Source organism: Phocoena sinus, chromosome 2 (genome assembly GCF_008692025.1).
Source record: "Phocoena sinus isolate mPhoSin1 chromosome 2, mPhoSin1.pri, whole genome shotgun sequence".
Lineage (NCBI taxonomy): Eukaryota > Metazoa > Chordata > Mammalia > Artiodactyla > Phocoenidae > Phocoena > Phocoena sinus.
In genome coordinates, this window is record NC_045764.1 from 31,868,212 (window position 1) to 31,883,274 (window position 15,063).

General features: G+C 44.8%; 1 protein-coding gene across 2 annotated transcripts in view; it reads right to left on the bottom strand.

Moving 5' to 3' along the window:
* The window catches only part of MTMR10 (myotubularin related protein 10), a 45,483-nt gene extending 32,692 nt beyond the window's left edge, over nt 1-12,791 (bottom strand). The window contains exons 1-3 of one of the 2 annotated variants that reach the window (XM_032624442.1): nt 11,702-11,884; nt 11,110-11,170; nt 562-698 (exon numbers count right to left, since the gene is read on the bottom strand). In XM_032624442.1, the coding sequence (XP_032480333.1) occupies nt 562-698; nt 11,110-11,170; nt 11,702-11,761 (258 nt within the window). In that variant the 5' untranslated portion in view covers nt 11,762-11,884. Of the gene's footprint in view, nt 1-561; nt 699-11,109; nt 11,171-11,701 lie in introns of both variants that reach the window. The other variant, XM_032624443.1, reaches the window with a different exon arrangement.
* Between the last annotated feature and the right edge of the window lie 2,272 nt (nt 12,792-15,063).

Sequence of the window (15,063 nt, forward strand, 5' to 3'; positions counted from 1 at the left end):
CTTTTTGAAAACTCAAATTATATGGAACTGTTATCTTCCAGTAAGAATATAAAATAGCAAGAGGGTTATTAAAGAAAAACTTTATCAATATTTTTCTTCATTCTAACTACTAGAAATTTGAAATGAGAATTTGACTTTTTGGGAAAAATACTAGTTAAAGATACTATAAAATATGCAAAATGTGCAGCATCTATGAAATTATTTGCTATATAATTTTTTCTCTTTATGAGTAGTAAAAAAGGATACCTTTGTTTTTATAGATAGGTTAAAATATTTAGAAGGAAATAATAACTCCTTTATTGAAAAGGATATATAAGCAAAGATCACAGAGGATAAACACAGCAATGTGACTTAAAACCATCTCACTAATTATACTCCTCAAGTCTCAACATTCTCCTTAATTTTGAATTTTAATATAATACATTCCCAAACTTATATTAATCACTTATTAATAATTTTATTATAATTTTCCCATATATGTGCTTTATATAATATTGATAATACATACTGCTTAGAGTCAAAAGCCCTGATACGATTAAACAGCATACAAATCAAACACACCTGTAATGGCATTGGATTATCCGTAATAAAGGAAATTTTGAAGTTACTGCATATCAGTTTTCCCCACAAATCGTATTGACTTGTGTCCGATGCGATGCATTTTCTCACAAAATTGACTTCATTTACGACAATTTCTCCTTTACAAAAAGAAACATATCATTGTGTGAGCTACAACCACACCAAAAATGTCAACAGTCGCTGTGTGACCTAGAAGGAAGATTTCATGATGATGATAAGAAGAAACACTGAACCAGGACCTCACATCGGTAACAGTCACAATGGGGCATTGTGCTCCATTTGTAAGATACAGAAACTGAGGCACAAAGAGCTTAAGGGTCTGAGATGGTTCAACCAGAAGGGCTGAGCTGGAGTCTGCATTCTTTACTATGCCATGCTGTCCCTCATTATTTATTTACCAAAAGGCACCCTAGAGAAGAAATAAGCTGCACTGTCTCCTTCAGAGTATTACTTGATGGGGTATTTGTATTTTATTAACATGTGACTTGATCTCCCAAACCGATACCTTCGATTCCTTCCTAAGACAGTTCAGTATGAGAAACAATGCAGTATTAACCTCAAAATTAATAATGCAATCTATTTATTTTAAAATACATTCCATAAAGACAAACTGAATTTCCCTCTGCACTCACATTATAACTTAGCTGGCAATAAAACTTTAAAATATAGTTTTAGAGTTAAAAGGGAAGACTAAATAAATATAAGAAACTAAAACAAAAGTTTTAATGTTCTTTGAAGAGAATAATTTTCTGCAATTGATTTAAAGCTTGGTCATCACTAATCCTTAGTTTCAAGTTCTAAAATGCAACCAGACCCAGGGACATTTTTAAGTAATCATTCTCTAGGGTCCATGGTAGAAGAGTTAGGGTACTGTGCTACTTTGCCTATTTCTGTCAGTACAAACACCTCTAATAGTGATGGACAGAACCATTGCTGACAAGCCCCAAACACCCACCAATTCACAGAGAGCAACTAGAGTCTCAAAACAATCCTCTCTCTTAAATAAAATGTTATAATAAATTTGAACTGCAAAAATAACTTTTATTCAAAGTTCTTAAATGTACAAGACGAGTTTTAAGAACAGAACCCTAACATTTACCTGAGGATTAAATTCAAACGTGCCCATGTCAAATTCTCGGCTCAGACCAATGGAGTAATTGTCTCTTCTGCAGTCAAGCCTCCTCCACATGGCCTCCCGCCCTCCTCCCCACCTCCCCACCCCACCCCCCCACCCCCGCACCCTGAGCCCCACTGCTGTCCTCATTCTCCCTCTCCAGCCACACTGGCCTTTTAGTCCCTCTCAGGGGCTGGACTGCAAAGATCCATGGGGTCTTCACACATGCTGTGCCCATTTCCTGGAATATGCTTTCCTTCTGCCTCAGCCCAATCGCTTTCTCAGGAATGCCTTAAAAACTCTCCGTGCCTAGATTAACTCCCTCAATCACAGCATCATTTACCTGTAATTCCCAGCAATGACCACAGCTGCAATTATGCATACTCTACATATTTCAAAACCACTGCCTGTCTCACCCTCAGGATCACATGCCCCATAAGGGTTGAAAATGGACTGGTTTTTCTCTGATGCTGACATTTTAGTTGCAAGGCAAAGGCTCAGCATGGGGCAGGGGCCTGGTCAATGAGTGCTGAACACCCGAGTGAATGAACCACTTCACTGCTCCAGGTTCACCAGACCAGCACCACCAATGGAGCAGGAGTGGTTCCAGACAGACAGAAACCAGTGACGTAACACGGCCACGCGCCAAGAGGGTCAGGAGGTAAGTGCTGGCGGGTAAATGCACATGAAGTCAGAAAACTGTCCCAGAGCCACCCCTGCTCGCCTACCACACGCACAGAGAGCTGCAAAATCTACCAGTGGGAAGGAAGAGACGGAGGGCTTGTGGGACAGGACAGGCGGCCACACTAGTGCCGTCAGCCAACCATGTTTATGATGCACGTGCTCGGGCAGCACTTCTCCACCAACCCGACTCTCTTCCCAGGGCACAAATGTAACATATCCAGTCCACAAAGGCAGCAAGAATGCCACAAAGATCAAAGGAGAAGGCATTTAATGGGTCCAGGGCTTGGCCAACCCAGATGCAGCCCCCTGGTTTTTGTAAATAAAGCTTTACTGAAACCTATCCATGCATATTCATTTGTGTACCGTCTATGACTGCTTCCACGGGACAAAGGCAGAGCTAAGTGCTTGCAACCAGAGACCTCACGGCCTGAAAAGTCTCAAACATTTACTGTCTGGGACTTCACAGGAAAAGCTTGCCCAGCTCTGTGCTAGAGATGGTCGCTTAAGTGACAACTCTTAACATTATGTGAAACAAGCCTTGGAAGAAGTACTCAGGCATATCCTGTCAGAGGAAAGGCACTTTCCACCTGCAATGGTACGGTGCCCTCAGAGCTTGGGAGGCCTGCTCAGCAGCACTGAGGACCAACAACCTTCCCCCAGAATGTGTCTGCCACAGTCAGGTCAAAAGATTCCTTTCTCACCAATGAGCCACAGCACTCAGCAGAAGTGAAGCTGAAATCCAGGCCTAACTGCTCTGCTCCCCATTCTCCATCAAAAAAAAGCAAAATTAAGCACAAATCTGTGAATGAACTCTGTGGGGCTAGATTAGAGTCTGAGACATCGGTATAAACTCAGGTATATCTTAATATATACAAAGATGGAGAGGTAAAGAAACAAAGGGAGGTGTGTGTATACATGGCTTATGTGCATGTGTTCATTTTCTACTCTGTCTCCTGAAAACGCCTCCAGTAACAAACCACATTCGGCACTCAGATCTTGGTATTTAAATACCATTCTCCATTAAAATGAACCAGGACTCACTGGAGAAATGTTTGACTCCAGGGCTGGGGCAGAGGAAAGACATATTGAATCTGGAGCTTCTGATAGTTTCAGAATGCCAGAAAGTAGGGAAGGGAAAAAGAGAGGGGGGAATGGGGGTGGGGGAGAGAGAGAGAGACAGAGAGAGGAGAACATTTCAAAAGGATAGAGGAGCCAAGATGAAAGAATTCATCATCCATCAGTAAAGACGGAGAAACTGTCACAGGCTGGAGACTAGGGAGACATGGTGTCCTGGCAGGGGCGCTAAAATAATGGCCATTAGTGAAAAAACTAGGGAAATGTCAATAAAACTTGCAGCTTAGTTAACAGTACTGTTAGTTTCTTAGTTCAGCTAAATTTATCGAGGTTATAAGATATTAACATTAGGGGAAGCTGGGTGAAGAGTATGTGTTAACTATCTGTACCCTTTTACAAATCCAAGTTTATTTAAAAATAAAACTACTGAAGAAAAGAAGATGGACAAGAAATATATGAAACAACAGCAACAACAGTAAAATAGGGACCCACTGGGTTATGGTCTTTGAAGGAAAACTGTTACATAGCTTTCTTAGTGGACAGTGGAAATGGGCCTGTGGGATAGAAAGAAGTAGGGTGGGATGGAGGGAAAGAAGAAAAGGAGGGCATTTCCGGGGAGATGCTGAACTGGGACTTCTTATTATCATAAGCATGTAATAAAATAAGCACCAAGTTAACCTGGCTTGAGTTTTAGTTGACGACACTAAATTTTGTTCACATGGAACCACTCTCTAAAATACATGGATCATGCAGCACGGCTCTCTGCTCACACTTTATAAAAAAAGCGGAAGCCCTGGGTAGGAACTGTCCTCAGCTACTGCCAGGCACGAACTGCAGTCCTGTGGGCCGGGAAACCAGCTCACAGGCGGGAGAGAAACAGGGGATTCAGAGCGCCTCTTCCCAGAGGGGACAGATGCAGAAACAGAAGAGCACCCAGACGGTTCTTGCTACATTTTAAATTAGTGACCTTGAGGAGGAAACTTAGAACTGAAGCTTCAAAGCTCCCAGAGACTGTCCTCCTGGGCTTTTCCGGCAGGAGGGCGGTGTGCTGCCAGCCATGTGGGAGGACCCTCAGCACCGGGCACTTGCCAGCACACCACGGGCAGGAAGCGATAGGAGCCACACGAAAGAAAAAGCAGGAAGCGAGCTTCAGTGCAGGGTATGCAAAAAGCACCAGAGAAAAAACGGTCTAAACTAGAAGATGATGGGCCAAGACGTTCTACTATAACCTGGGAAGGAATCAACAAATCATCAAAGTTTGTTTTCTCAAGACCCTTTCATCTGTAAAGATAAATAAGAAAGGAAATATAATTAAAATTAATAAGTCTCTAAATGGTATAGCTAGGGAAGTTTTTAACTCCCTGAGAACCAAAAATTATGTCACATTATCTTTCATAATACCTTACACATTTAGAAAGTCAATACATGTTTGATGAATTAAAATAATTTTCCCATAAATTTTAGCTTGAAAAATAGTTTAAGACAAAGCCTCACTGTACACAGTAGCTAATTAACCTACGGAATGTGCAGAGGCCCAAGGCATAGCTCAGTCTGTGGCTTTACATTCAGTGAGTGACCATCCCAGACAGCCTAGGACTGGGGATTCCTGGCGTGCAGGACTTCCAACATTAAAGCCAGGGTAGTCCAAGTGTCACCTGAGCTGCAGCGAACTTCAGGAATTAAAGTGGCCTAACAGTTACTAAGGGAAGCTGAAACTCTGTACAAGATGAGCACAAGACATCGGAGGCCGCTCCTGGTACTCACAGGGTCACGCATGATACAAAAAAGCACGGAATCAAGTACCACGTCCAGTAAGAGCTACCCACGATGGGGGCTAGAGGAAGGTCAGCAGTGCAGACCTCAGGAAGAGACCAGAGGAAAATCTTGAAGGCAGATGAGGGTTAAGACAGAGAGAACACATGATCACAAAAACAAAGGCCTGAATAAGGAAAAAGGCATCTGGGTCTGAGTGAAGCAGATATCAACATTGGGAAACAGTGCAGAGGTCAGCAAGGTGAGTGTCAGCAAACTACAGAGGTTACAGACTTTGGATTTTATTTTTGGTTTAAGCAGGATTTTCCTTAAGGGGGTTCACGAAGAGTTTCTGAGCAGGAGCTGCAAGGTCAGGAGTAAGGAGGTGACCTGAGGTCCTGTAACAGGCGCTGGAGGAATGGACAGCTCCAAACCCTCAGAAGAAGGTTGTCCAGGTGAGGCACAGACCCAATGCTAAGACACTGCAGTTGGTTAAACTGTTCATCATTCCAAGGAGCAGTTACAAGGCCTTCTGTCTTTCAAAAGCTGGGTATCTAAGAGTTAAAATACTATGAAATTCAGTCTACAAGGATCTCTAAAGCCTATCTACAAAAAAACAAACCAAAACAAAAAACACCTGAAAGAGACAGTCTGCTTTAAGGGATTCACAATCTAGTTGAGGAAATAAGACGTACAGTGAGGTAGAGTGAACATGTAAAAAAAAAAAAAAAAAAGCAATAAACAAGACAGCTGCCCAACAATGGCTATTTTCATTTTCTGGATGGCCCTAGGTCGTATCCTTTTCTGATCTGATTACAAAAGACTGGGACAATCAGTGCATTCATTATCGATCTACTAGTTAATCTCCTAATGGAAGTGCTGCTGGCACTGCAGGTGGAAGAGGGAGGGCCGAGCCGACCCTCGCCTGTGCACAGAGGCTGAGTCTTAGCGGGCACCACGGGGCAGAGCACAAGTCCTCTCCCGACCGCCAGGCCCTCCCCAAATGCGGCTCAGGTGCCCTTCCTCCGAGCCTGTACAACCTCGGCTCTCCTCCACTGAAGCACCTGCCAGCGAACTGAGACTCAGGGCAGGAGCCCTCTTCTTCGGCTGCCCCGCCTCTACCAAGCAGTACGGAATGAGCAGTCAGTACCCACTCAACCATCAACTCAGGCCGTGGCCACAGCACTTCAGGCCGTCCCCCTCCTACCCCACAGATCCCTAAAATGATCACGTCCCAGGGACCTCCCTGGTGGTCCACTGGGTAAGACTCTGCGCTCCCAATGCAGGGGACCCGAGTTCAGTCCCTGGTCAGGGAACTAGATCCCATGCACATGTCACAATGAAGATACTGTGTGCCGCAACTGAGACCTGGTGCAGCCAAAATAAATAAATAAATATTAAAAAAAAAAAAAAATCATGTCCCAGAGAGAGAGAGGAGAGAGAAAGCCCGCCGAGCCCCACTTGCTGCAAATCTCATCCCCTCACGACAAAGCCGTTGGCATTCCACCAGCCTCTGCTCAGCTCGGCCAGAGACAGGAAGTCCACTGACTCCCGAGACATTCCATTTTCTGGCAGCTGAAATCGTTTGAAAGTTGCTTGTCAAGCTGGGTCAAATCTGTCTGCTGTGGAAAGGGCAGAGCCGAGGACAGAGCTCTTTTTACCTCACCTAGAGCACTCCCTCTAGGACGACATCCAACCCACCGGCTATCCAATCCCAAAGCACAAATCTGGACCCTGGTGTCAGCACAGTCAGGCAGGCCCTGCTGCTTAGTGGTTAAAGACACAGCCTGGGAGTCAGGCTCCTAATCCTGGCTCTGCCCTTGCTTGCTGGGCAACACTGGGCAAGTTACTTAACCTCTATGACTTGTGTAGTTTTCTCACCTGTCAAAGGAAGATAAACTGGTACCTTCCTGACAGGGCTGTCATGAGGAGTAACCTGTAAGCTATATCATACATTAGTTAAGGATCTTAGTTGAAAGTGTAAGAAACATGCCTGGAACTAGCTTGGCAAAAAGAAATATTCTGTGGCTCTGGTGTCAGCTGGACTTCAAGGAAAATGGGACCATCAGAACTCTCCCTCGGTGTTCTGCCTCTGCCGCTCTCAACACGTGACGTCATTCTTTTGGACAAGTCTGCTGGTGCTTCAGCCATGGATGGCGCTATGGAAAAGGATCTCTTTCCTCAGTACCAATCTGAAAACATCCAGAGGCAAACCTGTGCTCACGCTAGCAGTCTGGGGGTGGGTTATCATCTTTGCTGGCCACACGAGAACCCCGGACTGGGTGGAGATGGGGAAGGAGAATTTGTCAGAAGAGAGAGGGTGCATTTCTCAAAAGATGGTGGAAAGACTCCAGGCGGATAAAACAACTGATGTTCTCTGTGTGAGTGTTCATTAAATTGTACCTATAATATTACAATAATTTCATGGAGTGATTTCCAGTTCAGATTCCACAAAACAGGTATACTACAAAAATAATTCAGGGAACCTACACAAGAGCTAAAAACTTTTTTAAAGTCACAGCTACTAATAGAAGAACATATCTACACCAAAGAAGCTGGAAGGACATAATCTCAGAATTTAAAGCAAATCAATTTAGCTTTATGGAAAAAACCTGCATTTTTCTTAATTTTCTCAATTTGACCAAGGGCTGATAAAAACTTCATCCAGATCTGATGTCAGCCAGGCCATGACTAGAATCTGGGAACCACTGGTCCAGGTCACAGTCTTCTGCCTTGTCCACAGGCAGCATGGAGCTTGCTCCAGCCCTGCTGCAATTCAAGCCCACTCCTCCTCCAGCACCTTCCCAGCTAGCATGAAGCCAGGAACCCAGGAGGTGCTCACAGACTCAGTGAACGGATCCACCAGCCCAGCAGCTACCCAAACAGACACAAGCTTAGTGTGGCAACACCTGTTCTCACAAACATATGCTGGAACACACACACACATACACAGTTTAGAATTCATACTCTCCCTCTTTTCAAAAGGACTGGGGTGATTTTACACACACAACACAATCATCAAAGAATGAGATTCAGGTAATGACGGGAAGATGAAGAGAAAGCCTAGGCAAAGGCCAGGTGCTTTGACAGAGCGCTGTATTTCAGTTCTAGGCTCAGGTACAATTTTCTTGAGAAGTGTGGCTTTGGGAGAGAGCAAGACACATGGCATAAAGTAAGAGTCTTCCCCTTCCTCCTAAACCTGAGAGTTGGTCTGTTTGTCTGTGTATGTGCGCACGCACGCATGGCTACGGGAACAATTTAAGCAGGTGGTCTGAGGGGTCCTTTCACTGTCATTCACTCAACCAACATCTCGATGCACTATGCTGGACACTGGGTACCACAAAACTGAATTAGATACAATCTCCATCTCAAGGAGTTTCATGAACCAGGCAAGCTGAATATTACTAACATAAACCACAATCTAAATTAAATTCCTAGTCAATTTCTTCTGTTTTCTTTGTTTAATAAAAGCTGAAGATCATTTTAAATTCAGCCTCGTTAAGTTCAACAGAGCACTTGGTAACTGCAAATAAACAATTGATTTTGTGTTTCAATCTTCATCTGCTTATTGAATTAAAAGTTCAAACTTTGGGCAACTGAAGTAGGATATCCTTGAACCCAAGGCATTTTGCCAAAGCATAACATCCAACACTATACCTCTGAACAATTACTTCCTTGTTTCGCGTGTCTGTGCAAAGCCGCAGGTGACTTGGCCAAGTTTTCTCTTGGTTTCTGACTATAATGAAGGCCAGAACTATATTATGAAGCCCTCTTAGGCAAAGCCCTAGTGCAGCCCAGGTCTTATAGATCACCAATGCTTCAGTTACTCTCCACTTGTCTTCCAGATTTCACAGGCTGAAAAGGGAGCAACAGAGGTTCTGGCGGGAGTTGGTGAGGTTAGAGGTGAAGCAGGGCACAGAGACCATGACGGGGGTGGGGGGCTCAGACAGAAAGAACGGGAAGAGCATGGGAAGACCAGGATGGGAAGGTAAGAACAGAAGGGGTGGGGAAGGAGGGCAAAGACACACTAATTTAGCATTGACTAAATGTTCTGTGAGGAATAGGTTAGGTGCAAACAGAATGCTGGGGGCCAAAGCCATCACGTATGCACACACAGAGCCAATGAAGAAAAGCTACCACGGGTCAGGGGATCTAGACTTAGCTATGATTTCTAAGACAAGTAAACCACTGACAGTCAGGAAATGGGTTTACAACTTCCCCAGAAAATGCTGACTTTTTAACAGAAAGGTAAGTTTTTAGTTAATTCTATAGAAAAGATAATCCCTCAATGTAAAGTTCTTTGAGCTTACTGATATTTGTAACAATTTCACAAGCAAAGCTTAAATATAGAAGTTAACTAAAGAAAATCAAGCACTATCATTTGTAGCTAAGACCATGTGGTTTATTAGTGTCAAATCAAATCAAATATCAGAAGGGGGGAAACAAAAAGAACAGGGCCTGTTCAGGGTAAAAGGACCCAAAGTTCAATAGCTCACAGGCATTCATTCAGGAAGAGCACTGTTTGCCGCTGGGTTGTTTAAATGCCTGGAGTGACTAAGACCAAAACAGAGCACACACAGGGGGCAAAGGTTACTTATTAATTCTATTGTTCACTTCCAGGACAAGTACAAAGGATTATTTAGTACATACTGTTTGGCTAAAAAGCATTAACAAAATAAAGGGAAAATAGTTATAACTAACTCCCCAAATAAAGTTTAAAACAATTTTAAGAGTTAACATCTATAATAGGGAACCATACGTTTATGTTTTAAATTTGTTTGTTCCTACTTAATATTTAAAATTTTAAAGCACAAAATTTTAAGTTACCCTATTTGTTCAATTACTACCTATAGAGTTCTAATCATTTTATCAGATTTAGCATTAACAACTGAGATTTTAAAATATTGATAGTAGTCACACAAACTGGTATTTGATTATATTTCATGTTTAAAACAGGCTTTCCTGGCTACTTTCCCTAATAATCAGATTAAACAACTGACTTCCTAGCTGTTATATAATTATTATACAACTCAAAATACCAATCAAATAAATGCATTATACGCTTTAAAACTAATCTCCGATTTACTATCAATTCCTACCTCTACCTCTAAGGTCTTCTAACGTCAATTTTGTTCTAAACCAGTGCTTCTCCACAGGGGGAAAATTTTGCCCCTAGGGTTCCCCCCACCCCCTAACAAAAGGGTTTGGCAATGTCTGGAGACATTCTGGTTCCCACAAGTAGGAGGTAGAGGAGGTGGTGCTCCTGGCATCTAGCGGGGAGAGGCCAGGGATGCTGCTAAACATCCTGCAATGCACAGGACAACCCTACAACAACGAATTATCAGGCCCAAAACGTCTATAGTGTCTCTGTTGGGAAGCCCTATTCTAAATTGAAACAAGATTTGCAAACACAGCTGACACCTTCAAAAAACAATTGCCAAGTAAGTAATTCAAAGTTCACTAAGCTTTGTTATTGGTATAGAGACCCAGACATAATAAAAGTCGCTTCTTATACTATTGAAATGTGATCTGATTATTAACCATGAATGCATGAAATTGCAGATGGACAAGAAGGGCAAAAAGTCCTTTCACCACCTAAGCAATTCATGATCGCTTTAAAAAAGAACATTTCAGGAGACGAAAAGGAAATGAGGTAGTGGTATTCTTGACAGTTTTCTACGATGCTTAAGTTTTCAAGGACAAACACCAATTAATCATTACTTTTTGTTGCTGTCCTTTAGTTCTAACCAATCCTTTTTTTTTTTTTTTTCCATTCTCAGTCGTTAGATTTTTAAGTGGCTAAAGTTTAAAGTAAATGAGTAAAGTTAACCACATGGTACTAGATGGTGGAATAATCTTAGGCCAAAACACATTACTAAAGTATCTGTTAGAACACTCATGTTTACCTGGCAAAAGAACAGGCTCCAGTTTTTTAATCTTCGGTTCTGAATTAATATTATCGTCAGTCTGAAATACATTAGCAAAACAAATCAAAATCAAAACTTTTTTCCCGCCTGATAAAATCAAATTTTATTTTCTAGGTGATGACACAGGCGACAGACACGTATTCCCCCCACTTAAATTCTTACACATTTTTACCGAACTCTTGTAAGGATCTGCTCGTGATGGAATTGAGAGTCTGGCCATAAAAATACTACAACCGCCAGTGCCGCTTCCAGGTGTTCACATTTACGACAGGTAAGTAACCCCTTCCACTAAGTGCCCACAGGCGATGCGATCCTGCCGGCGGTCACGACGGGGACCGTCGCCAGGCGAAGGGCTAAATAAATTCCAACTCCGATCGCTCCCTGGAGTCCCGTCTCGGAGCCGAGAACGGCTGCGGCGGAGTTTTGCAAGTTTCCACCGAGCCGGCGGGGTTCCCGGGAAGGCGGCTTCCCCGCGCCGGGGTCCGGGGGGACGGGGCAGTCTCCTGGGCCTGCCCGCGCTCGGCTCCCCGGAAACGCGAGGAGAGGGCGCCGCGGGGAGACGGCTGTTTACCTGGGGCGGCGGCAGGAGGTAGGACCTGAACGTGGGTCTGGGCGGCTTGAGCGAGAACATGGTGCCGCCGCCTGCTCGGCTCGGCCCGTCCCGGTCGGGGCCCGGGATCCGCCTCCCGACGCCCGCTGGCTGAGAGTTCTCCGTGCGGCCGCCCGGGCTCGGTCTGCGGCCAGCCGGGCCGGGTGGGCTGACGGGTGTGGACACGGCTGAGCGCCCGCCCGAGCGGGGAGGAGCCCGGGCCCATCCCCGGAAGGGGCCCGGCGTGCCGCCCCGCCCCGAGAGACGGAGCGCGCAGGCCGGCGGCCGGCCGCTGCCGGCCTCTAGGCCGCGCGGGAGTCGGAACGCGAGGCTGGCGCCTTGCGCCGCTGCCCGGCCCTCAGCGAGAGCGCCGGGGGGGAGCGGGGCGCGGGAGCCATCTTGAAAGGCCGGTCCGGGCGGGGGGGGGGGGGTGGTGGGAGCACTGCTATGGCGGCCGGCAGGGTCCACAGCGGTCAGCGGGGACGTACGGCGGCCCGCGGGGGTCAGAGGAGCCGCGGGAGGCGGCCCGAGGGGGTCACAGCGGCCAGCAGGGACCTACGGCGGCCGGCGGGGGTCATAGGGGTCGCGGGAGGCGGCCCCGGCTTTCGCTCAAGCTTCCGTGCCGACTGCCCCGCCGTCCCCCTGTCCCCGGGACAACCCCCTTGACGCTGCTCGCTAGTCCTCCAGCTCGCGCGACCAGTGTCGTTTTCCGTCTTCGGGAGGAGCCCGGGGCGGGGGAAGGGGACCCTGGAACCCTGGGCTCAGCCGGTCACGCTGTCTACGGCCAGCGTGTGAGGGACGGGCACCGGGAAGGCGGCCCGGGGCAGCCGGCAGTGACTGGTATCAGGCGGTCAGCGCGGTGCCTTCAAGGTCGACACTGGGGGAGATTTTTCTCCCATCACACGGTTGTCTGTGCGGAAAGCTTTAAGACTGGGGTGTCCTGCTGCTGAATTCCACGGGATGCTGAGGCTATTGACGGAGGACGTTGCCAGGCAACCCGGACAACTCCATTTACTTTAACTTCTACCCTCTTTATTAAACTTTAATGTGGAAAAAGATATTAAGCAAATTACCTTCCTTTCTTTTCGTGCCTATCCTCACGTGTAAAAATACCAGTGAGCAGATAAATGATCAAAAGCCCAGCAAGAGTCAGGCCTTAGTGGTGTGGACCGGATAGGCTATGGACCGAATAATCTGCCCGTTAATTGCAAAGAACCGGCGAATTTCAGCATATCAAGCGCAGGGCATTTCTGAACTCTTTAGCATGTTTCCCAACTGGAGCAGCCTTTGGTAAGGGGGCTAGTGATGTTTCATTTTGGTAAATCTATTAGTTGAGACTAGATTTTTCTTATGCTTTGAAGAATAAATCCCTAATCCAGCATATTATAATTAATGTCACAGGGAAGCTCCAATTTGGCCATATGAATCACAGTCATACTGACAAGTGTTGCTAATGGAAACACTAAAGGATTTAAACAAAGATTCAAAAGGTACGTTTTTTTGGAAAATAATTTATCCTGGATCCAGAACCCCACTGATCTTTCTGGTTAACTTGTTTGAGTGCCATATGATTCCATTTTGACCGGAAACCACAGTCATCCTTTAAAATGTTAAAAGCGCATTGAGTTATAGATGCTAAAGATAGTGTTGTGCACATTTAACACCTTTTTATGAATAGTCCGTGTTTTCCCTACATTAAATGGATTAAAAAAAAAACTCATAGAAAAAGGTCAGATTTGTGGTTACCACAGGCAGGGCATGGGAGGAAAGGGAATTGGAGGAAGGTGGTCAAAAGGTGCAAATTTCCAGTTAGGCGATAAGTAAGTACTAGGGATGTAATGTACAACATGATAAATATGATTAACACTGCTGTCTGTTATATAGGAAAGTTAAGAGAGTAAATCCTAAGCGTTTTTTTCTTTCTTCCTCTTTTTATTGTATTTGCATGAGATGATGAATGCCCGCTAAACTTATTGCGGTAATCATTCCACAATATATGCAAGTCAAACCATTAGACTGTACACCTTAAGCTGTATTTATACAGTGATGTATGTCAATTACATCTCAATAAAACTAGACAAAATTTTTTTTTCCACAAATACTCTTCAAGGAATATGTGGATCTTTATACTGAAACGACTTACTATAATTTGGCTTTTGCCATACAGGTTTTCTTAGGATCTACAACTCTAATAAGTGACCATACAGTCGAAAAGTGGAAAAACTCTGATTTCCAGATTTGTCCTGACTTACCCTGAATTTTAGGGCCTTTTCAGATATGTAATTGTATCAGTCTGCTTGGGTTGCCATAAGAAAATACCACAAACTAGGTGGCTTAAATAACGGAAATTTATTTCTCACAGTTCTGGAGGCTGGGAAGTCCAAGGTCAAGTATAGGCAAGATGGAATTCTGGTGCGAGCTCTCTGCCTGGCTCGCAGACAGTGGAGAGAGCTGAGGGAGGAGGGTTGGTGGTGGATGGGTGCAGGGTATTAGAGAGAGCACACTCTGGTGTTTCTTCTTATAGAGGCATTAATCCTGTTGGATTAGGACCCCACCACTTATGACCTCATTTAATTAATTACCTCCTAAAAGCCCTACCTCCAAATACAGTCACATTGGGGGTCAGGGCTTCAACGTCTGAATTTTGGGAGAATAAATGCAGTTCCTAGCACTAGTCCTGATATCCTTGATACTCTGTACATTTGAAATAGCTGACTGTCTCCTTCTTTGGTTCTGATGTCAGTATTTTGTCCCCTATTTTTCTGACCCTGTTTCCAGTATTGGTTCGTCTATCACGGGGGATAGTGGCATTCTGTACAGATCATTTCCTTTTCCCTGTGAAGAGGAAAAAAAGAGCTAACATTTCTTGAATATCTATTAGGTGCTAGGTAATTAATATATTCATTCAGTCAGTTACCAAATTTGTATTGATTGCTAACTCTGTGCTAAAAACGATTTGGATCACTAAGAAGACAAAGTTTCTACTTTCCTGGCACTTTCACTCCGGGTGGAAGGATATAAAAAATTAATATATAACAAGTGCCATGAGGAAAAACAAATGGGAAGGAGATGAGGGTTTTGTTTTTCGATGGGGGATGGGGTGTGGTCAGGGAAGGCTTGAGCAGAGACGGAAGGAAGTGAGGGAGCAAGCCAGGTGGAGATCAGGAGGAAGAGGGGTTAGCCGTGCAAATGCCCTGAGGTGCGAACCTGCCTGGTGTGTTCAGAGCAGCCTAATCTAGTGGAAGAAGAGGTCAGAGAAAAAGAAGCCCGACCACATAGGGCCTGAAAATTGAGAAGCTTCTGCAACATTTTGAGCTGAGAATGACGTGATCTGACATTTAAAA